At 37.7% G+C, this 25,113-nt stretch overlaps 1 protein-coding gene across 1 annotated transcript; it reads left to right on the forward strand.

The window, feature by feature from the left end:
* On the forward strand, positions 1-3,411 carry LOC136035435 (uncharacterized). The gene is made up of 4 exons (XM_065717247.1): positions 1-201; positions 381-719; positions 906-1,898; positions 3,031-3,411. Exons 1-4 carry the CDS (start codon positions 1-3, stop codon positions 3,409-3,411), a joined length of 1,914 nt encoding a protein of 637 aa, XP_065573319.1.
* The last annotated feature ends 21,702 nt before the right edge of the window (positions 3,412-25,113 follow it).

Raw genomic sequence — 25,113 nt, forward strand, 5'->3', positions numbered from 1 at the left:
ATGGAAGAACAATTTGTTTCTATGCACAAGAAATACACCCGTGTTGCATTACCTAAAGCCAATATTGAACTGATTAAAGCAAAACAAAAAGCATGGAGAGACTACAAAAGCAATCGACAAAGTAACGACCAAGGAAAACATTCAAGAGGCTCCGCAACAGGGTTCGGAAAGCAACAGGAAGAGAAGGAAAGCTTAGAGAACGTAAATTAGCTTTCTCCTTGAAAGAAAACCCAAAAACTTTCTGGAAACACGTGAACAGCAAAAGGAAAAACAAAAGTGGAGTCTCATCTCTTTACGATCCCGTGAAACAAAAGCTGGTACATGACCCCACGGACAAGGCAAATGCTCTCAACATCCAGTTCTCTTCTGTTTTTACTCAGGAACCTGAGAACGAAGACCACTTTAGCCGCGAGGAACCAATTCAAGGTCTAAGTGACTCGATAAGACCAATAGAGATCAACCATAGCGATTATCTAAAGAAACTCAGAGAACTTAACCCAAGCAAGTCCACAGGCCCAGACAATCTACATCTGAAACTACTCAAAGAACTTGCAACGGGAATAACAGAGCCACTAGTCTACATTTACAGAAAGTCTCTTGAACTCGGTGAGCTTCCCGCTATTTGGAAAAAAGCTATTGTCGTCCCAATATCCAAAGGAGGGAGACGAGAAGACCCATCAAACTACAGACCGATAAGCCTTACTTGTATCACGTGGAAAGTACTTGAGTCTCTTATTACAGACCACACCCTAGAACACTTAAAACGAGAAAAAATACTTACCGAAAAGCAGTTTGATTTTCTTAAGGAACGATCTACAGAAATCCAACTGCTTTGTGCCACAGATGATTAGAAGAAAAACATCGACAAGGGGTTCCAGATTGATCTCATATACTTGGATCTCAAGAAAGCCTTTGACAAAGTTCCCCATAAGCGTCTCGTCCAGAAGCTCAGAAAATACGCTCTCTCCTCATCCGGGTCCTCATCCAGTCTTCTTCAATGGATTACGGACTTCTTAACTGGCAGAAAGCAAGTTGTGTGCGTAGAAGGTTGTCTCAGCAATACCGAAGAGGAAGTTCTTAGCAGAGTACCCCAGGGGTCAATCCTCGGCCCCCTTCTGTATAATCTCTACATCAACGACCTAGTTGAGGGCATCGAATCTGACATCCTTCTCTACGCGGACGACACAAAGCTTTGTCGTGTCATCTCGTCATGTGAAGACATTCACCACCTGCAGGCGGATCTCCAACGAATCGATGACTGGATGAAGAAGTGGATCATAGAAATCAATACCCAGAAAAGTCATATGCTCACTCTGGGTCCACAAAACTTTTCGTCCTCATACTCTCTTGGTTCTGCTGCACTCCCTCTTAGTAAAGAAGAAAGAGACCAAGGCATCTTAGTGGATTCTGAACTGAACTTCAGTGAAGCTGTTGTCAAGAAATCTTCCAAAGTTGCTGGTATGATCAGAAGAAACTTCTCGTGCGAGGACGAAAAAATGCTTGCTACGCTCTATAAGTCCCTTGTCCGCTCGATTCTTGAGTATGGACATTGTTCTACAGGACCATACTACAGCAAGGACATAGATGCTCTCGGAAATGTTCAGAGGAGGATAACTAAATTCTCTCCCAGGTTACGCTTCCTTCCCTACGAAGAGCGGCTTAGAAAGCTTGAAATCCCAACCCTCGCCTATAGATTCCATCGTGGTGATCTTATTGAAATGTACAAGCTATGCAATGGAGCCTATGATAACGTAACAGCCCAGAGAATCGTGCAGTTCAATAAAAATCATCTCCGAGGACATCAGTACAAAATGAGTACGGAACGCTTTTACAAGGACATGGGCCGATGGACTTTCGGCAACCGAGTGGTTCAGCATTGGAACAACTTACCAGAAAGAGTAATCTGCTCCACAAACCTACTGGCATTCAAGAAGGAAGTTGATGAATATTATTCTAGTGAGATTTTCTCCTTGTTTAAATTTAGATGCAAATTAAGATTTTTGTTTTGTAGAGGCTTAACGGCCTGCCATCAAATTTGCGAATATATTTAAATTTATTTATTTATAAATCTACTCTGCAGGGCCCACCGGCGTGCAGACACGTCCTGTGAGGTATATCTTCTCCCAGTAATTGGTTTAATTTCATGCTGGAGCAGATCACCATCCTGGGAAGAATCTTTATAGGAGGACAGCTGCGGCAGGCCATAGGATTCGCTTTTCTTGGACAAAAGTTTCTGCTAAGGGCTGCCTCGAATCTTACACCCTTGAATCCTACGAAGAAAATTCGCAAGAAGTATCTATGGTGAAAAGAGTGCTCCCAGAAATGATGTGCCTGTTACGACGTCCTGGGCTTCAAGCAACGCGACTGTGCTTCCTGGAATAGCGATGAGATCGAAAAGTGAAAGAGTTATTCCCAGTGAAATGAACCTACAGAAGGATACATTCCAAGTTTATAGCTGGAATATTAGCAAGGCTAGTGATGGCTATGGGAATAGATCACTATCAAGCAGACGTTCTTTGTCAGTCGGATACAAGATTGGATGGAGTGTCTAAAAAACCACACCAGTCCGTTATTCTGACAACTCTTACTTATTCCGCATTCCTGGTGCTTACGATAGATCCAGTAACCACGGATTCGGCTTTATGATTGGTCGAAGTTCACAAAAAGATCTTCTTGCATGGGATTTGGTGAACCCTAGAATAGCCAGACTATGACTGAAAGGAAGATTATCGAAAACAGCTCTATCATTACTGAACACACATCAAAAAAGACTGACAATAGATGCTGATAAGGACTCCTTTTACAGTGATCTGGAGATTAATATGCAGAAATGCCCCAAACGAGAATTCTTAATTCTAGCAGGTGATTGGAACTCCCACTTTGGAACAACAGACCCCATGTTCGTGATATTGTTGATTGATTAGGCTAATTATGGACAGTGCTCCTCCAATGGGGGTAGACAACTCCAGTTTGGTAGATCCCACAACATTACCATCAGCAACGCCATATTCTAACACAAACCTCTCTTAGGGTAACTTGGTGCTCAAGCAATGGCTCCAAAGTTGCCCAAATTACCCATATATTGATCAGCTAGCGTCAGCACTCCCCAGTCATGGATTTTCGAGCTTACAGAGGATCGTAAACGGGATCCAAATCTGGAAGCGATCCTATACTTGTAGCCGCAAAGATGCTCCTAAAATTGAATTTGAGGAAGAGACAACCCCCAAAAGGAAGTTATACGTCAAGAAACTGAGAATTCGATCAGTAAAAGAAGACTTTTGCCTAAAGTTACAGAGTCAGTTTGCAAGCCCGACAGGCAGTGATAAAGATCCCTCCACCCTAAGGAAAGAAAACCGGAACACCACTGAAAGGCTACTGCCAAAGTTATTGGCTATGCAGCTGAAAAGCTGAGAAAAAGTATGTCTCAGAGAGAACTGTAAAGCTGATTGAGCCTCGACGACAGGCATCAAACACATCAATCACAGTTAAAAAAAAATCATTATGTAAACAAACTAAACCCAACTTACGTCGGGACCGCCAGCAATTTTAGGATGAAGTTGCCCTAAAAATGGAACAAGCAGCTAAGATAATGACACCGAGAAAGTTGTATAGAACTCTCAAAGAAATAACTGGAAAAAAGTCATCTATCGCTGGTCCCTTAAAAGACAATCAAGGTAATACGATTCCTGACGTGCAAGGTAAACTTGATCACTGGAGGAGGAATCACTTTAAAGACCTGTTTATTCCAAACACAGATGGGCAAGATGCATCAATGATACTACCAACAGCAGCTCAAAGACCGTCGTACAAAATTGACATGGTGTCGCCGTCAACTTCAGAGATACTAAACACGATCAAACAGCTAAAAATCAATAAGTTGCCGAGCGAAGATGGTCTCTCTCCAGATGTCAACGAGGCCTTGCCACACCTGTAGCAGGACAACTAGAACCCCTTTTAAGTCTGATATGGGAGAAGAAGACCTTCCCGTCTTATTGGAAAGTGCCAGTAATAATCCCAGTGTTTAAAAGGGGGAACAAATGTGACAGGCGTAACAACAGACGGTTATCACTCATGGACATGGCCATCAAAGTATTTGTGATGATTTGTTCAAAAGATTCGAGGGAGCAAGAGAGAAGTGGACGCATGAAATCAGTGCAGACTCTACATAAGAAGAGGGTGTACTGACCAAATTTACACCCTTCGTTATATTCTGTAACAGTGGGAACGCTACAATATCCCTATTATTAACATGTTTCTGGATTTCGTCGCTGCCTTCGACGCTGAAAACTTTGAAAACCTTTGGCGAATCATGACAGAAGATGGTATTCCGGCCTACAGTGAACATTGCAAAGTGACTGTAAGAGTGCTGGGTGAAGAAACTGATCCCTTCAATGTAGATGTTGGAATCCAGAGCCCTTAAATAAACACATAAAAGCAAAATAAGATTTAAAGAGGAATATTTTCATTGCTGTGAGCCCCTTCAAATAAATTTTCAAAAAATGCACTGAAAATCAAGAGGACTGCCGTCAGTGACAGAATAATATCTTTAGAAAAATTTTAAGAAATTCCTGGGGGCCAGAACCCCCGTCTTCCCCTTAAATACGACACTCCCAACTCTTTCTTCAGGCTCTTTTTTCTATTTTCTGGTTAGGACTCAATATGGATAGACTTTTGCAAAGTACTTAGCACTTTAGATTACTTAGATCAACGTAATCAGCAAATCACTACCAAAAAACAAAAAGCTAAATATAGCTATTCCAGGCAAATAGCTTTGACATATAAGGTTAACCAAGCGGACAGCTTTGAATATTCAGACATATTTGTGGTAAATTTTGCTAACTCAGTAGAAATGTGCCTTTAAGCTTCGGGAGTTATTTGACCTATCCCTAAATAGAAAAGCCACTCATTACTTACAATAAATCGAAATTCCAAAAAAGATCATTTCTCGTGTGGATATGATAAATGGTATTATAAACTGTGTTGGTTTGCATTTCTAAAATTGTGTGAAGAATTACCTGAATTCTCCTACAGAACTGCTTTCATTTGTTTTTCTTCCTCTTTGGATACACAATCTTACTTATGGAGAGAATTTACGGTGGAATTGTCCAGGGGAAGTTTTCAGCGGCGATTAAATTGTCTGGCAAGATTTTTCCGTGAAAAAAAAAATGCGTAAGGTGATACGTTGTGGTATGTGGTATGTTGACCAACGAGCGTTGTCTGGAACCAAATCGCTTTCCTTGTTAACAGCAGCCATGGTTAATTCCAGCCATTGTTGCTCTTTATTTAGTGCTAATGGAACGGAGTCGAAGCTTTGGGTCAGGTCAAAACTCTTTCTAGTTGCAGTGATAACACTTTGGATAGCTCCTATAGGGTCAAAAGTAGTATACTCTAGGGGCATTTTTATCAGTGGAAAAGAAGGTTTTCCCACTAAAGTTATATTCGGTCTTCTTATTGCTGTCTCTTCTCCTCCAAGCTGTTGCATAAATGATATGCTTGTTCCGTGAAAATCAGATTTGGGTGTTGTAGACGAGGAATTCTTGTCCACGTTGTCCCAAGCAGTAACCGTAAGTGTTCACCACTTCACCGGTGTCGCGATTGATTGCTTCCGTTGTAGACACAGCATTGTACACCAACAGTTAAGTGATTGTCTTTGCAGCTTGACTAGTGATTTCAGAACCTTGTGATTCTTGACGAGGTGGGCATTCGACTAGAAGATGTATGAAAGCTAGAAGAGTGTTTGGTCATGCACTGTGCTGACTAGAGTCTTCAAAAGATCCAGTAAATGCACAATTTCGAAACATCTCGTCCCTCACTATTCGCGCGACCTTGGAAAGCAACACAGCGGTGTCGTCCACGTTGTCTACAGCTGCTTCGACAATATATCGGAGATCAGAATCAAAGAACAAAAATACATTCCTTCCTCTCTTAACTGATGTCAGTCCAGGTACGTTATGAAGTAGTCTTGTCTTCAGTTTAGACACACTCACAGAACCCTCTATAACAAAGGAAATCAAACGGGCATTGTAGATAGCTGATAGATCTGACAGCTTAAACATGATTATTTCTTCATCGTTGCCGCGACTATCTTCAATCACAGCCAACACACTGGCAAATGCTTCTAACTGGGTACTAACTCTGTGAAGCTTACTATGTGGATCTGTCTTAGCAATGAAGTTGTCTTTCTTCGTTTTTCGCAGGCGGGTGTAGTATTTTGTGTGGCAGATTTTATGATATTTAGCTTCAGTAGCTACTAAGTCAGTATTCGTCAATTTGGCTAGAAGTTTGTCATCGTTAAGCACTAATACCCACTCTCTTATCAGACCACCAATGTCAGTTTCAACGTTGTGCAGTCGATCACAGTCATCACCTTTATCACAGAATAAACAGGTAGTGAAGACGTTGCAATGCTTTCCTCGAGGAGTGCGACATCGACTATCAAGAGTATTGTTGTCATCAATTGTTTCGGACTATTTCTCTAGCTCTCGATTTACTTACCTGTTGTTGAATTTGCTAACACAAGCGGAGTGGTGAACAGCACGGTTACTTTGAAGTGTGTTTGCAATACCAGTACCACGTTTATCCTTTCAACAGAAACAGAGTGGGGCAATCTGTTCATTGCTTCAAAGGCTTCAAGTCTCTCCTCGATGCTCTTATACCATGAGTAACCACGTAACTTAATGGGATTGCTTTCAAGAGAACGTAGCTGCACACCAAACGAGGTCTGGCAGACAAAACACAACGTCTAGTCTGTTCTTGGTCTTTTGGAGACCTACGGGTCAAATACGGGTCAAATACTGCCAATCTCTTCATGGTCTGAAAAGAGAAATGTTTATATTCATAGAAGAACAGACGCCTAAGATCCCAGCCCAACCACCAATCGTTGACAAGCTTTTAAATAAGAATTAAATTAAAAAAAACAAGTTTTTTTTAACTGAAACTAAGGAGCGACATTAAAACTTAAAACAAACAGAAATTATTCCGTATAGTAAAGGGGTTGTCCCCTCCTCAACACCTCACTCTTTACGCTAAAGTTTGACTCTTTGTCACAACTCTACTTTTTAAGACCATAAAAAAACTTTTGCGTAAAGAGCTGGCATTGAACTGGCATGACATCTGGCAAACTTCGCTAGAAGTAACACGCGGTAACAATAGATAGCGCAGTGTTGCCAGATGTAGCATAATTATGCGGAACGTAGCTTAATTAGGAACCAAAAGCATCCAAGCATAATCCTCCTTAAGATCGCATAATTGTAGCATAATCTAAGACAATGTAGAGCAACTCATAACGTCACATCAATAAAACGAACACCAAAGATGGTTTATCGAATTTTTCGACCAAACTAAAGTAAAATTTTCGGCACAGCGACAGACTACGAACCATCTGGTGTTATTTTGTACTGATCCTGTGGTCTATTATCTATGGCAAAGAAAAGTACACGCAAGATATTTGAATTAAAAGACATATGGTGATTGGTTGGATTGGATTGGTGAAGAAGATTGTTTGATGAAATTTTGAGATATAGAGGGGTTTCATATTGTTGTTGTTGGTGGTGAACGGTGAATGAATTTTGCTGTGCAATTAGGTCTAGCCCTTTCAACCATAGGTGATGGTTCATGGTTCAAGAATTGGTTGACAGCTACTACACACCAGCTAGACACCAAACTATCGCCGAAACTCCAAAAGATTTTGTGAAAAGCTTATGCTGATCAGATATTGTTTTCTAATCTACCAAAATCACTAGGTCACTAAGTGTCGCAGTAAACCGATTTCCAAGTCTCTTGCCAAAACTCGCAGAAATTGACTCCCAGTGGTGCAAGCTATCATATGCTTTTAGTGACTCCGAAAAGATAGATATGAGCGAAATTACTACAGACTTGATGTGGAGAAAAATACGTGAAATGAGAAACTTTACCAACGACAGAGTTTTTCCAGATCTGGCAGAACTCGCTGAGAGGGTGCTCTCCCTACCGCATTCAAACGCAGACTCAGAAAGAATTTTTTCTTGAATCAGTGATGTCAGGACAAAAAAGCAGAATAGGTAGAAGAAAGAAAGTATTGAAGCCATGATGGTCACAAAATCGCGACTAAGAACAAAAGATACAGTTTGCTAAAAATATATCCCTACAGACAATCAGATCAAGCTCCACAATTCTGAGAACCTCTACGTAGTCACCCCACCCCCTGGTCAAGAAGTCGAATCTGAAAGCAAAGATGAAGAAGATCATTGAACATGAACCGCATTTTTCCATCTTTCTTAATGTATCTGTATTAAAATTTTGATGATGATGTAAGACACTATGTTTTTATAATGCCGCCAACCGCTTCGAGAAGAAAGACGACTTGCAAAAAAAGACGAAAAACTTGAACCAAATTGTGAACCAAGATCCCTCTCCTGGACATAAAAAAGCCTTTTTACTTATTTTCTATGCTATTTTACCTTTTTCTTTGCCTCCTTTGTTTATACCCCGCTTTTGTTCCCTTAGCGGGTTAAAAATAAATTATTAGGCTATTATTATCAGATTATATTCTATTCAGAACCTTTATTAAGATAAGGCAGAATTCGACTTGTCTGAACTGATCAACTTTTTCGTGAAACCTGGGAAAATATAGAAGCGTAGCATAAATCGGTCCAAAAAAGCATAATCCTCTCCTTCCGATCTGGCAACACTGAGATAGCGCTGTCTGTCAAACTAATAAAGAGGAACTACTTGCCGATGCAAGCAACAACAATACGTTTCGTTAATCCCTCATTGAAGTCTTGCATACATCTTTTGCAACCACCAATTCCCTTTTCTATTTAGCTTATAAGAAATAGAAAAACACTTCCCCTTCAAGGAGCACGGCAAAAACTACGTCATTTATAGTAACGATGAAACTGACCACTAGATGACAGATTGAACGAAAGCAGTCGACATGGAGGCAAATTTACGCCGCTTGCGATGTGTCATGTTTGGACGAACGAGCGTTGTTTTTTTTTTGTTGTTTTATTATTGTGAGTATCGGTTTTTCATGCAAACTGGTTGTATTTTTTTTTAGTTAATTTAGTATCAAAATGCTTCTTATCGTTATTCAGAGCAATAGACGGAAATCCAGATATTATTACTTTAGTCCACTCTTACTTATATATACCAGTGCCATCGATTACCCCAGACTAGCCTATTTGAGCGGTCATGTCTTCTCATTTTAACAAACTCGTATTTTCGTCCGCCATTTTGAACTTGAGGCACCTAGCGGCACTACGGTACAACTTGGGTTATTTTTGAGTTCATATTCGGAACCTATGCCATCGATTAACCGATACTAGCCTATTTGAACGGCCATGTCTTCTCATTTTGACAAACTCATGTTTTCGTCCGCCATTTCGGATTTGAGGCAACTAGCGGCACTACGGTACAACTTAGGTTATTTTAAGCTCATATTCGGAACCTGTGCCATCGATTACCCCACAAGCCTGTTTGAACGGCCATGTTTTCTCATTTTGACAAATTTGTATTTTTGTCCGCCATCTTGGATTTCAAGCCACCTAGCGGCGTTCCGAGGAAAAATTTCCCTTGCATAATCAAGCCATATTAAAAAGCATACGGGAAAGTACATCTCAGCCAATTTTGGTGCTTTCATCAAATACGGAAGTATTCTGGTGTTTTTCGACGCTTTTCGCCCGCACTATAAGTCAATCCAATCATTTCTGTCAATTTGAAATTCTCTTCCAAGTTTCTTACCCAACTGCTCTTGGAAAGTCACTCCCAAATTCATATATAGTCTATCAACGTCACTACTACCAGCTATATCTGAGTAAAGAGAACCACAGCCTAAAGTAGCAAAAAAAGTTTTTAGACAAATCTTCAAATGTAAAAGGATCGAAATTCGACGTAATAATAACTATTATCTATGTTAAACTTAAAAGTAATTAATAATGGCATAAGAAATACAGTTTATGAGGATTTAAGTGTTAAGATATACTATTTCAACTATCAACACCACCTGCTGAATGACTTGGAGGAGTCCCACCATTTTATCATCATCGTAAAAGAATAAAATAACATTTTGCTTTCCACAAAAATAATAACAAGGCACTTCATTCTTAATTAATATAGAGAAAACTTTTCAACTTTTATGCCTAAAATTTAGCTCCAACTCTGGGAGTAAATAGATTATATTTATTAAAATTTATTAATTGCACACTCGTTTTGCATATGAGCTCTTTCAATAAAGCTCTTTAATAACCTCTTTTAATAAAGAGGTAATTCCCGAAATCTTAAAATAGACAAGAGGGATTATCTCTTCATAAAAGTGGATTTCACACTAAACAATTTCTGGAAGTTACTTTTGGGCAAATGAAGTTTGTTCCTAAGCATCAATCCCTTAAAAAAGGCGTAACCCTTCCAGAACCGAATTTTTGCCTTATCTATTACTAAATTTGCGTGCACTTTACCAATCTTAATTGTCAACCTTTTCTTAAATATTCAAATCTTATTAGACGAGAAATTAGTATCAAAATTTTAGCTATGAGAAATAAGAAACGCCCTTTCTTAGTTGGACATATAAAGTTTTTCAAAGAACGAACAGTATTATTTAATTCTGCATCAATGTTGAAGTATTTGTGGAAATTCAGCAGTATCTTCGTAGTTTATTCTTTAAAAGCTACTACTGATGATGATAATGGTAGAAACGGTTTTGCTCGTCAATTATGTAAAAAGGTTCGTAAGCTATACTGTTATATATTTAGACATAATTGTCTTGTGTCGTTTTTTCAGTTAATTCAAAAACTTCTAGTTAAATGTCGATATTAGTTAACTTTCTCTGTTAATGTGTCTTTGTGTCAGGAATTACTTGCGCTGGAGGGAAACTAAGGAATAATTAATACATTCAACTACAAATTTTTGTTTTCTTGCATTCCTTGAAGCATATAAGAATCTTGGACAAGATTTTTCGTGATGAATTAAGTATACAATAGATACACTAATCCTCGCAATGGCTGAAGCTCTTCATATTCACAGAGCCACCAACATAATGATAGGTGCTAGGCGTATTCTCCATGGAAAAATCTCCCCGCAAAAAATTTTCCCCTCATTGAAAATTGAGCAGAAAAAAAGAAGGAATTTGGGAAATTCTACCTAAAATTTATGCAGAATGTATGGTACAGAATATCTGTTAGAATTTATTATTAAACCTTGATGTATTTTTTCCTGTTTTTCTTGAGGTTGAGCTATTATAGCATAAAATAAAATAAAATAAAATAAAATTTGTAATTGTACGAAAGTTGTCTTATGATGGAAGTGCACGGAGATAGGACGCTGGGACAACGAAGTACGAGCAAATACATTTCGGGAACTTGGTCTGGTAGTAACAAGAGTTGTTACCAGACAAAATGTATGGGGGACGGATCAATGAATTTTACCGACTTGTCATGTATACCCACTGATTTGGATGATTTTGCTACTACAATTACTTCATAAAAAACACGAATCCGTGACAAATGAGTAAGTAACTTCCGGGGAATTGGATTTTACCATGTATACATAAATAACTTAAATAAACACATAAACACATAAATAATTTACCATAAATAAATTTTGTTATTCATAATTTACGAAACGATAGATGTTTTTCAGGAACGTTTGTTTTTCGATGAAAAAAATGGTGTTTTACTCGGCCGATTTCACCTGAAAAACCCATAATCAAGACAGGGCCTTATAAATCGTCTACTGACCAGCAGAAACTAGAAGGCTACTGTAACAAAAGAGAACTGTTTAAGGACTCATTTAAAAGCTTATATTTTTAACTTATCACTTTTTGTAAAATTGACTTGTTAGTACATTCCCATAAAGTGTACTTTTGGCTGTTTCTCCCATCTTTTCAAATGAAAAAAACACCTTTCCCAATGAAATTTCCAAAAAACGCTGTTTTTAAAACCTAGGCAGAAGCAAAAAACTAAGGGGACAAGGATGTCCCTTACCCTCAATTACTGCCGTTAAAACTAGCACACATGCTTCATCGCAGAGTGAAGATGGAAGGTTCACTACCAAACTGCTGAGCATTCAAGCTTAATTTTTATAGATTTTTAGTTGAAAATTTTTAGTTTTAGTTAATTTGTTTTCGCAATATTATTTTACTTTTAAGATGAGTAGGCAACTTATGAAACTTACTAAGAGTATTTGGGGAGAGTATATGTGAGGGGATCATATAAACCTCCAGTTTAGGGCTTTGAGCAATAATCATTGCAATAGTGCCGTTTTATGCTTCCAAATTCTTCCACTCAAAAGTGGCACTAAAAGTGCCTTTTTTAGTGCTATATTGCATTTATAGACGGTAAGATTGATAAAAAGCAAGTAGATATGAGTAATAGCTTTAGAATGAGCCTTCCTGGGATATACTTTAAAAAATGAGCTCATCACATGTGCAAAAATAGTAGGTTATCTGAAAAGTAATCATAAGAAGAGACAAACCATGATAAAAAAAATCCAAGCAGTAATCAAATGCATGATAATCTAATTTGAAGTCGAGCACTGTACTAACAGAACCAGTCTCTAATAATCTAATTTAACATATTGGCGCCTGTAGGACGTTGTAGGAATTGAGTAGCTTATTAAGAGGGCCTGGATCAGGAACATGCAGGAGATGTTCTTGCAAATCTCCAGCTAAGGGTTTTGGACCTTAATTATTGTAATGATACCGTTTTATTCTTCCAAGATTTTCCACCAAAGAAGTGGTTCCAAAAGTGTTGTTTTTAGTAATATATCTAACTTATGAATGGTATGGTTCATTTTTACCAAATGGATTTGGTAAAGAGCACGTAGATATGAGCAAAAGTTTTGAGCAAAATATATGAGCCATGTTCAGTGAGTTCATTGCAAATTCTTCCAAGAAACTAGTTAACATGGAAATCTGTGAAATCTAATGGATGGTAGAATTTGTAAAAAACTAGTAGATACAGACAATAACTTCTAATTGAGCCATTAAACATCCATCTACGATGGCGTGGTAGCCTGTTAATGTTTCAGTAGCTTACTGGTGAGCAGAGGATTTATGAAACTTAACTAGGGGGGATGGGAGAGGGAGTGTACGAGAGGGGTTCTTATAAACCTCCAGTTGAAGATTCTTGAACAAACGATTACAATGTTTACAATACCAGTTTTGTACTTCAGAGCTTTTCCAGTTAAGAAGTGGCACCAAAAGTGTTGTTTTCAGTGTTATATCTCACTTACAAATGACAGAATAGATAAGAAAAAACCCTTAGATATGAGCAATAGCTTTCAGGTGAGCCATTAAACATAACTCTTATAAGTTCTGCTAGCCCAATAGCCCCAGATTTTCTACTCGAGACATGGCAAGCATTTCTCTATGATGTTTAGGTAACCCGTGTTCAAAACGTGTTTTTAAACTTTTAGTTACTATGGGCTTTGGTTCGCCCCTTACTAGGTTGCAGCTGCTGCTGCATCTATACCCAACAGAAACATATTGATTTTTTTAGTTTCATCACTTAAACTGAACAAACATCTTCATGTAAGGCATATTGTGGATGTTTAAAGAAAAATAAGTTCCTCTTACGTATGAAGAGATTGAAGTCGAAAGTGAAGAAAAATTATCGCTTCGCGGATTACCAACGTATAGTTAGTTATAAAACAAACTCAAAGAAAGTGACTTTTGATATTTTACAACATTTTTCAAATCCTACAACTAAGGTTGTGGTGAAACACAAGACAGAGTCCTAATAAAACAGGATGATCTTTTGAGATCAGAGAACTCCATGAACAGCCTTCAGAAAATGAAAGACAAATTTACAAAATAGAAGACAATACTGATTACGATATAGATGACTTTTAGTTATCGATCTCTAATTATAACGAATTATATTTCTTAATTATAACTCTCTAGAAAACGCAAACAAACTCAGTTTTCAGCAAAGAGCTCGTTTTTGAATTTTAGAGATAGAGGAAAATATCACGTTTGTTTTTTTAGTTTTTTTTTTGTAAGTTAGTCCACGAAGTAATAATTTTTGACTGTTTTAAGCTTCAACTCCGTTCTATGAATCAATAAGAGAATTTTTTTTTATTATTGTTTCAGTAAATCACCAATAATATGACTACTTTTGTTGTAATGGTATTGTGGAGCGGAGCAGGGCTCTATCCCGGTGTGTATTGATCCAAAAGGAGTCCCTAACCCCTTAAGGGTTTTCAACTCCTTTTTGAGACGTTTTTCAAGACGCTGACCCATAGTGGAGAACCCTTGCATGTAAAAAACTGACTTTAGTACCCCCTCGAAATTTCGTAAATGAATACTGTGGCACGCATACTGGGTGTAGTATTAGACTTGCTAGCCCCCAAAAAGGTTTTGAAAGTCAACGAGAATTCTTCAGTCATTGGCTGCTAACTCATTTTGGTTCAAAAAACTCTTGTGGATCGGAGTCTAATGGTAGGTATCAATTACAATATACACCATTTGGAGTTGCTGAACCCAAACTGCTAGGTTCCAAAACCCACGTGGATACTGCGACAGACATACGGGGTGTGCAATTGGAATTTCTGCCTCCCAACCCGGCTTTTTGAAAGTCAACCAATATGTGATTCCTAGCATATGTGCATTTGAAAACTATTGTTACTATTGTTACTTAATCGTTGAGTGAACCGTGTAAAATCAGGCTGCAACTGTGAAGAACACAGTACTATTTTAACAATGAATAGGAAAGCACCAAATTTAAAAAGGATTTAATTCGCATATATTTCCAGGTATGAATTTAATTTCTAAGTACATTAAGAAACTATTGTAGGAATGGATGGAGTCCCTCACCATCCGCAGGTAGTTTACTCTTCAATTATTTGTTTGCATTCAAAATGAATTCACCACCAATGCAGGGCTCATTAAAGTATTTTTTATAGATTTTCTTCCACATCTTAATTACTGGTGGTACTGATTAGCAACCCACCGCATTAAGACACCTTAAAATATTTTGACTGCCAAAAAATAGACAGGTCCAACCTCGAACAATTTGTCTGTTGCATGTCAATTTTAAAAGAGACATTTCCACTTTCCGATTTAATAATTTCTATAAAACGCAATTTATATTGCATAGTGGACGTTATTATCCTGGAGAGGATCAGATTCTTAGCTATTAAAATTTTTGTTAATGTTTTACTTTCTTTTTCTTTTCTCTCTATCTCCTGTCTCTTTCTTTCGTTGTCTCTTTCCACCCCTCTGTCTCTCCTTCTCCCCGTTTATATTTTTTGCTTAAATCCACTGAATTTAATTTTGCATTAAAAAGCAGTCATTATTCCGTATTTTACAGGCCATACTCATTTATGTGTTACATTATGGTTGACTTGAGTTATTTTTTTTTCTTCTTGTGCTTTTTCCTTTTAATATTCTTCTATGCTGTTATGTTCTTTTCTCTCCCTCCACCCAAAAATTAACACCGACTAGTCAAATTGAAAGTAATAACAACCTCTGTATACAATTTCCAATGACGGCCCCCAGTCCCTTTCCTTGCAAATCAAAGATTTAATAGGAAAATAATTCTCTTTTTTTTGCGTTAAATAAATATCTATCATTCTTTGACAAATTGCGTGCATTTAACACAAAAACCTTAGTTATCAGTGAAAAGTTCTATAGTAAGTCCCAAAATCTAACCCTAAATCCTAGGTGGCAATGAGCCATTTTCGAAAACCATGTGCTCTTTTGCGAAATAGGTTTTTTTTCCAATCTAACGTGGGAATGTCGTATTTATGATTCAGTAGTTTTTCCTTCAAAATTCTCGATTAATGGCTTCAACGTACTTGACGTTGGTAAAATAAGAAATGTTTTTCCATTAGATCTTTGATTTCCGATGGAGGGGCAGGTGGGTTGCCGTTTGTATTTGCGTACAGAGGATGTTGTTACTTTTAACTTTACTAGTCAATGTTTTATTCTTATTTTTTTTGGGGGGGGGGGAAGAGAGTGGGTGTAAGCTATCCGAAAAATGTCACTTTTTTAGAAATCTGTATTGCAGAAGAACGCAACTCATGACGATCCCCTCAAGCAAAAAAACTGAAAATGAGTGAGGATGAGCAGAGTTTACTGGTTGTTGCGCCCCCCACGCAAATAGAGTAAACAGTAGACGGCATTAATGGCAGCCCTCTTGTAACTAAATCACTATATTACGCTCATAGCTACCCCCTTTCCCCTTAATCTCCATCCTAGCATCCATCAAAACCAAATAAAAAGATTAACGATATTCTATTCCAGCAGTCACGAGTGCCCTAGGCCCCCCGGTGGTGGTGGGGTCCTGGCTATCTTTCTATGTCCTCTAAGAAGAAAGATATTTTATAGGTTTAAAATAACACATTTTTGTTCAGGTTAATAAAACTAAACTATTAACAAAACGGGGTGTTGAGCCCTGGTCCTAATGGTGTTGGATCCTGCCCCCCTCCAAGCCCCCTAAAACTTATTACCGATTGATTAAAGGGACCCTGGCCCCTTTCCAAGTCCTCCCTCCTCCATCACCCTCAAAAAAGGTTATTTTACAGGTTATTAAAAATGGCGAAAATAATACATTCTTTTTCAGCCTAATAAAACCGACCCATTTCCATGTCCTCTAAAAAGAAAGAGATTTTATAGGTTAGTCATCATGACAAAAAAAAAAATACATTTTTGTTTAGGTTAATAAAACTGAATCATTTAAAAACAATGAGGTGTTGGGCCCTGGCCCTGACGGGGTTGGGTACTGCCCCCCTACTAGCCCCCTATAACCTGTAAAGTAATCTTTTTTGAGGGGGATGAAGGGGAGGGACTTGGAGGGGGACCACGGTTAGGTTTACTTTTTATCTATCGTTAATAAGCGAAAACAATGCATTCTTTTTCAGTCTAATAAAAACGACCCGATTCCATATCCTCTAAAAGGAAACATATTTTATAGGTTAGTCATCACGACAAAAATAATATATCATTGTTCAAGTTAATAAAAGTGAAGCATTTCAAATAACAAAAATAATGCATCTTTGTTCAAGTTAATAAAAGTGAAGTATTTCAAATAACGGGGTGTTGGGTCCTGGTCCTGACGGTGTTGGGCCCTTCCCTCCTCCATGCCCACTAAAAACTTATTAAAGATAGATGCAAGGAATTCTGAGGAGGAACGTGAACGAGGGGCGAATTATTTTGTGAGGGATTGAACTCAGATAATGGAACTTCAACTATCCCTAACATTACATCATCATCATTTGATTTAAATGGCTTGGTAGCCAATTTCGGCCTTGATGCAGATTTTTATTTACTGTTTTGAAAACAAACTTATCCCAAACATGGTCAAGAAGGTGCTGACGGACCAGGGAGGCTCCAACCTATCATTTATTTCACTCCTCTACAAATACAGTAGTGAAGGAGAAGAGGGGGATATAGGTGTGCTAGAACAAAGTGCACAAACAACAGGCACCCTGGAGTATCCAATTCTCCTGAGGAGGATGGTTTTGCTAGGATGGACCATCTTTCCTCAAACATATACAAGGGCATGTTATCAGGGTTGGAGGATCTTCCTCCCGCAGCTATTTCTCCCCTTAACACCCACAGTGACCGTGAGAAGCTAGAGGAGGAGGGGGACAAGGGTAATAGAACAAATTTTTAGTAGTTCACCCCCTGTGTTGCCAGATTTTTACCAATCGAGCGCTACCTTACACAATCTATATGTTTATAGGGCTGCATTGGGGACCCCCTCAATACACTAATAGCAAGTAGCATTATGATGAACCCTATAGACCTATTGCACTCCAATGTGGGAAAGAATCGAGCTCTTCTTGAACAACAGATTCATGAGTGGGGAGCCAGAGTTCCCTAAAGTTGAATTCCAAAGTTAGAAAGTCAATATCAGGTAACAGTAAAATAAATAAATATTTTTAAGCGGGCTAACAATTATTTAGGGATTGGTGTTGCTGTGTTACAATGTGATACCGAAGTTGAGGAGAGTGAATGTAAAGATTAAAAGGAGGTAATATATTCAATGAGGATTTCATCCATTGAGTCGGTTAAGCACTGGGTATGGCTTCTTTACGAGCCTGCCACATGAACAGATTCAATTGGACATTTTGTTCCAATTACAGGCATAATTTGGGTATTGTTTCAGGGAAAAAAGAGGACTTTACGTCATTTTTGTCTAATGTGTCTATCAGATTTTCATACCGAATTAAAATTTATGCATCATTTGAGGTACTGCAGGCGTCACTATTATTAATCTGTAGGAACATATAGTGGTGACAGAGCAATCTTGAGGTTCAAAAATGTTTAGATTCTCTCGTACAGAGTAACAAGGTGGTGCTGGACTGCGAAGCAAACCTCACAGATACTTAAGATCCACCAAACTCCAATCGTGTTAAGGAGCATGAAGATATTGTAGTCTCGTTCACCCACGCGCAGAGAGACTCGAGTATTACCATGAAATTGGTAGAGGTATTTGAGACATTGGATGAGGAGGATTCTATAGGCGAAGCCATGACACCACTTATTAAAACTGATAACAAGTTAATTTTACGCCGGCACAATACAGCCTATCCAATATCCTTATCACCGGAGGATGAGTTCGCCATTAAAGATAAAGATATGAATGGGATGGTAAGGGTAAATTTTGTAAGGATAGTAGGGATGGGGCACTCCGCAATCATAGTCATTTAATTAATTCAGTTTAAACGGGAGGGAGTTAATTTCACGGGCTGGCCCATGGCGCATGGGTACAAAGCTCTTTTTCATATAATATCAAACCATAATAATTTAAAAGCTGTATGTTTTGTATTTCTCATGGAAAATGATAGATAGTGGTAATGCATGCTTGATTAAAATGGGTTTTTTGAACTTCTATAGTTTTTCCCCAAATCCCTAAGTCAATTAATTCAAGTGAAGACAAGCGCTGATTTTCATAGTTTCTCAATCTTTAAACAAAACTTTCCAGATGATGAAATCTATGACTTATTAACGTGTAAGGACATATGTGTATTAGTACTACAATCCTATATCAAGGTTCCGTGAGGAAAAATCACTGCCCATCGAATCGTTTTGTAATTCACTTCACGATCATCAATACTACTGCAAACTACGATTTCACTAATATAGCTTGGGCAAAGGGAGGGGGCGAAAATGGGGAGGATTATTATAAAATGTTCTTGGCAAGTGATGTTATGACGTTGTTGGATATAATCTGTAAAAAAACAGATAAAATTATGAAGAATTTGGGTTGAATTTGGGCTATAGTTTTGCAACTCCTCACCTGTTGATGGACTTTATTCTTAAAATTAGCAAAGGAAAAATAGGATTGACCACCAACGTGAATCAGTATCTGTTTGTAGAGAGATCCATGAGGGAAGGGTATGTTTTCATCGAATACTGGAAATTGACCAAACTGGACAGCACACCGGTCAAAAGTTGGACGCAGTTTTTTTGGATATGAGCTACCTATACCCGTCGGCAATGTCTCACTACTCTCTACCGTGTGGCAGTTAAAAATGGCTTGACAATCTCTGTAATTCAAATTTCTCCAAGAATGCCACTGTTGAGGAGAATGGACTACAGGGATGGTGTTTTGAATCTGATGGTAAAATAACTGTTGATCTTCATGACTCGGTAAAATATTATGTTTTCTCATGCATAAGCAGTCCGGTGGGTAAAGAATCGTCGAGTCCATATAATATTTCTTTGGTAGAGGACGGTGGTGTGCTCTCGACACCTTCAAAACAAAAATTAGTTTACCTTCATCCGAAACGAAGCATTTTTGTGCAACGCGACCTTTTGAGATAGACGTGAGGAAACAGTTTCAAGGTCTCAAAGATTTATCAAGCTATCCAATCTGATCAAAAACCATATTTAAAAACCTTTATTGACACTTTTATCAGTGAAAACTCTGAAGCGAAAGCAGAGGTCAAGAAAGAAAATCTTTGAAATCATTTTGAACTCAGCATTTGGTAAATCGTGTGAGAGTGTGTGCAACCTCTGGTGTAATGGCGTCGTAACCAACCTAAACGGGTATGATGGAATAATTGCCTATCTGAGCTTCACATCGTTTACCATCATAAGCTTCAATATAGTCCTCTTATAGAGAAGCAAACAAATGACATTTTAATTAAAAATATTGCTGCTGCTTGCAAAATCTTATTAATTTCCAAAAACTCAGGTTAGAACTTTATTAAAATGTGTACAGGCACCAATGTCTGGAGGAGGAACACGTTCAGGTTTTTTTGGAAAAACAGATTAACTTTTGCTTAAAGTTAAAATCAAAGATTCACTGAAGTATTTTGGAATCGCTCTTTTTCCTTCTCTTATCTTTTCTTTTCCTTCCATTAGTGTGTTAAACCAGTGTGTTAAAAACAAATCAATTGTTTGATGTTTAACACTCCTTGGTCACACTACCATCCAAAGAACTTAATAGCATGAGTGAATTGTGTTGTGCAATCAACAGAAGATTCGATGATCGTAAGAATGATGCATTGCAATTTAACTATTCAATGGAACAGGGCAACATTTATAATAGTTCTCCCATTGAGTTCCCGTTAGTTCTTCCCATCTTCTCAGAGATATTCCTCATTTTTAACAGAATATATCAATGGTAGAAGTGCTGAAGCCATCAGAAGGATGGATTGTGGTATTTTCGCATACTTTGCGACCGGTTTTCCCTCTATTTTCTTATATATCCTTCGTTGAGACATAAAGGGTTTGTAATAGTAGTGCACCCCACTAAACTTGCACGCTAAGCTTTAATGAAATTTACATATTTGGAATCAGCATTATAAACCAAATCTTTTGATATATCTATTGGTATCAAAATTCCGTTTTTTGGAATTTCATTTATTACTGAGCCGTGCCACTCCGTGCTTGCACTTCGTTAACACGAATAGAATCATCTGATTACCTAGCAATAAAAAGAGGTTTGGCTGTGATTAGATGTCATTTTCGCCCTATTCAACGACGAGATGTCTGACAGAAAATAAATTTGTTTTTCTTGATATGGATTATTATGTTGCTAATCGTAGACCACGACAATCGGGTTACGAAACAGACTAATACAAAGGTTTGAATAAATAGAAAGGGAATAGTTGTGGCAAAAGTCAAAGTCATGGCCAATTGTAGAAAAAGCCAAGATAGATTGTCCAATGAAATGGGCATCAAGTGCAAGATTAATTTTACCCCTTTGATTGCCGTTGTTACTGTCTTCCACTTATGCTACACCTCTCATGAATGTCACTCCCCAATGCCGAACTAGAGTAAACCCGTTGAGGTTCTACCTTACCTTTTCGCAATTATAATTGCCAAATTGACAATTTGTCAATTATAGCTAACTGACGAAGGAAAATTGTTTATATATAGTCTAAATTGCCTATATATATATATAGCCAAATTTGCCTATATATAGTCAGATATTGTCATTATATCCATACTTTAAGCGCCGGGCATGGGCTAGATGGGATGAGGGTCTGACTGTCTGGTATTTATTAGTTAATTTAAAGCATTTGCAACACCAGGCTAACATCATCAACATCAGGCTAAAGCCTTGGCAATTGGCAGTTGTTTTGCTCTACACTACCCATGGTTACAAAAATAAATGTCCCCGCTGCCGCCTGTTTTGTATCCTCTAAACTACACGATTGGGGCTATTGGAAGGATTTTAGAAAAAGTGTTTCCCAAAATCTCCAGAGTTTGACCCTTTCTCTTAACTCTACTTTTTAAAACAGTAAGAAACTTCAGCGTAAAGAGCGGGGCGTTGAGGAGGAAAAGCCCCTTTCATATAAGGAATAATTTCTGTTCGTTTTAAGTTTTAATGTCGCTCCTTACTTTGCGTTACAAAAACTTGTTTTTTATTTAATTTCTGGACGTTTTTGAATTAATGCATGTTTTGATCTTGGCTCTCCGCACATAAATAATTAAAACAAAATTTGCATATTAATTAATTGCAATTGATCGCAAGATTTTGAGAAAAAAGAAGCGAAGGAGGAGGCCTAGTTGCCCTCCAAGTTTTTGATTACTTAAAAAAGCAACTAGAACTTTTAATTTTTTACAAACGTTTTCATTGGTAAAAAATATACGGAACTTACGAATTAACTTACGTAACGAACTTCTATATTCGTAGGTTTGTATTGCATATATGAGGGGGTTCAACCCTCGTCGATACCTCGCTCTTTACACTAAATCTTAGATTGTGTCCCAATTCCTTAAGAATGACCTCTGAATCACAAAGGCCGTAGAAAAAATAGTTGAAATTACTAAAAATACTTTAGCGTAAAGAGCAAGGTATAACGAGGAGGTAAACCCCTCATATGCGTAATAATTTTTGTTCATTTTAAGTTTTAATGCTGCTCCTTACTTTCAGTAGAAAAACTTTTCATATTTATTTTTTCATTGTTTTTTCAAATAAAGCTAGAAAACCCTGCGCCCCCTTCATTGAAATTCTCTTCCCCCATGAGAAGTTTCTCCATGGAAATATCCTCCCACGTACCCCCCCCCCTCAACTCTCCCCCCTAAACCAAAAAAAATCCCCCTGAAAACGTCTGTACACTTCCCAGTAACCATTACTATATGTAAACACAGGTCAAAGTTTTCAACTTGCAGCCCCTCCCACAGGGACTGCGGGGGAGTAAGTCGCCCCTAAAGACATAGTTATTAGGTTTTTCGACTATGGTGAATAAAATGGCTATCTCAGAATTTTTATCTGGTGACTTTGAGGAAAAAATGAGCGTGGGAGGGGGCCTAGGTGCCCTCCAATTTATTTGGTCACTTAAAAAGGGAACTAGAACTTTTAATTTCCGTTAGAATGAGCCATCTCGCAAGATTCTAGGACCACTCAGTCGATACGATCACCCCTGGGAAAAAAAACCAAAAAACAAACCAATAAACACGCGTACGTGATCTGTCTTCTGGCAAAAATGTGAAATTCCAAAATTTTGTAGATAGGAGCTTGAAACATCTACAATAAGGTTCTCTAATACGCTGAATCTGATGGTGTGATTTTCGTTAAGATTATATGACTTTTAGGGGGTGTTTCCACCTATTTTCTAAAATGAGGCAAATTTTCTCAGGCTTGTAACTTTTGATGGGTATAACTCATCTTGATGAAACTTGTATATTTAAAATCAGGATTAAAATGCGAGTCTTTTGATGCAGCTATTGGTATTAAAATTCAATTTTTTACAGTTTCGGTTACAATTGAGCCGGGTCGCTCCTTACTACAGTTCGTTACCACGAACTGTTTGATATCTAGAGAGACGACAACTAGAGGTCTGCATTTAGTTGTGCAAATTGATCGCTAAATATTTAATGCACCCCGATGTTTACCGCCAAATGTTAGGGTTAATATGAAATTAACATTCGCTCCGTCAAATTTCATTTTACAAAAGGTACTTATCGAAGTACCTGATGTAACAGTCTCTTTCATTTCGGCCATAATTCATGTACGAAAACAACAGTTTATGAGTTCTATTGCTTCGGCAATTGAAAAATTAAGAGCCAGTAGAAATAATATCAAACTGCCCGTTCTTCATACAATCACTAATCAGTGACATATTGCCAGGGGTTCACGAACCTGCACCATCTCTTCATTTATCAAGGGTGATCTTCCTTCAAAACTTGCTTGGGCATTTGTAAGAATTGCCAGTGCTATAGGATTAAGGACAAATTTCCCACATAAATTTCAAATGTTGGGACTCTCCTTTCCTTTGTGAAAAGTAAATGGAATTCCTCTCGACAGTTTATCCTTTGATAAATTCTATAGAACCCTGTCTGAATTGAAAATGCGATTTCTAGATCAAGTTTCACAACTTTTTGAAAATGGTATAATCGATAGAATGTTCGAAAAAAGTCAAGGCCTTATTATATTGGACTCGTCTGGCACTAAAAAAAATGAGCATTATCTGATCGGTCACTGTACGTTTAGAGTATATCTTTGCTGAGCCATTGACAGAGAGTGTTGCATTAATCTCACTAAATAAATTTTAAATCTACCGGGACATTACTCCCAACTGCAGTGTTTTACTAGACCTCGCACCATATACACAAATAAAGTAATCAATGTATTTAGCTTTGATCAGTCCAAACACAGATCCTTTTGCATACTCTTGGATTTCCTTGAACAAATCCATAGCGATGGCAATACCATTATCATTATTAATAATAGAGCATCGAACCTAAAGACTGGTCATTGGCTATGCACATGTTAAACTAAGAAGAATATAGAATTTTTCGACCCTCTTTGCCCACCATGTGCATTCTAGACGCCCAACATCAAAAACTTCCTTGAAGCAGCGGAAAATCTTATATTCAGAATTTGAAGCGAGTACAGGATTTATGGACCAAAAGCTGTGGTTTTCATGCACTGTTATATTTCGTTTTTCGGTGTTGTGGCGATGTTTACAATGAATTTTTCAGTATTCTATAGACAATCTTCAATTAAAAGACTTCTTGGTGGTAAATACCCTTTCCTACATGTATAATATATTTCAGTGTCCTAAGAATAAAGTGTTCTAATAATATTTTGTAAATTTGCTTATTAATAGAAAAACAAATGTACAAAAGTATTTTCTCGTTTTTTCAAGTAAATTTGTCTTTTAAATGTCTTCTTCTCCTACATGCAGGTTTTCATCGACGATGACTAGTGGCAGCAGATTATTTGGATTTGATCTGTGCTGATCTTGATTTGAATAATAGTCAGTGCATGATTTTCTACAACATAATTTAATTTCACTTTCTTATATCTCTTTGTAAAGTCAATGATGCTATTTTTGTTCGTATTGTAAAATTCACATGTTTCAATATGCTTATTCGAAGCAATGTGACACACATTATTCTCATATGATGAATCACTTTCTCTAACAGCTAAACAAAAACCAGTTGGCTTATAATCATAATAGCCATTTTCTTCGTAACGGTGACGTTGAAACCATACTCTCCTGTTATTATGCCAATTGAAGCGTAGACCAAGTTCTTCCTCCCAAAACAACCAAAAACCACGACAATACCAATCCCTAAGAAATAAGCTAAAATCATGTTTAGTTTTTTTTTGCGTTCACAGTGACAATTAAGGCATAGGAATCCTCCTGTGTGATAGTCCCAAACCTCTTCAAGACAGGAATTACAATCCTTAATTTGTAAAGTATATCCTATGCGTAGTCTTACACGGA

The sequence above is a fragment of the Artemia franciscana genome, chromosome 2, assembly GCF_032884065.1.
Source record: "Artemia franciscana chromosome 2, ASM3288406v1, whole genome shotgun sequence".
NCBI lineage: Eukaryota > Metazoa > Arthropoda > Branchiopoda > Anostraca > Artemiidae > Artemia > Artemia franciscana.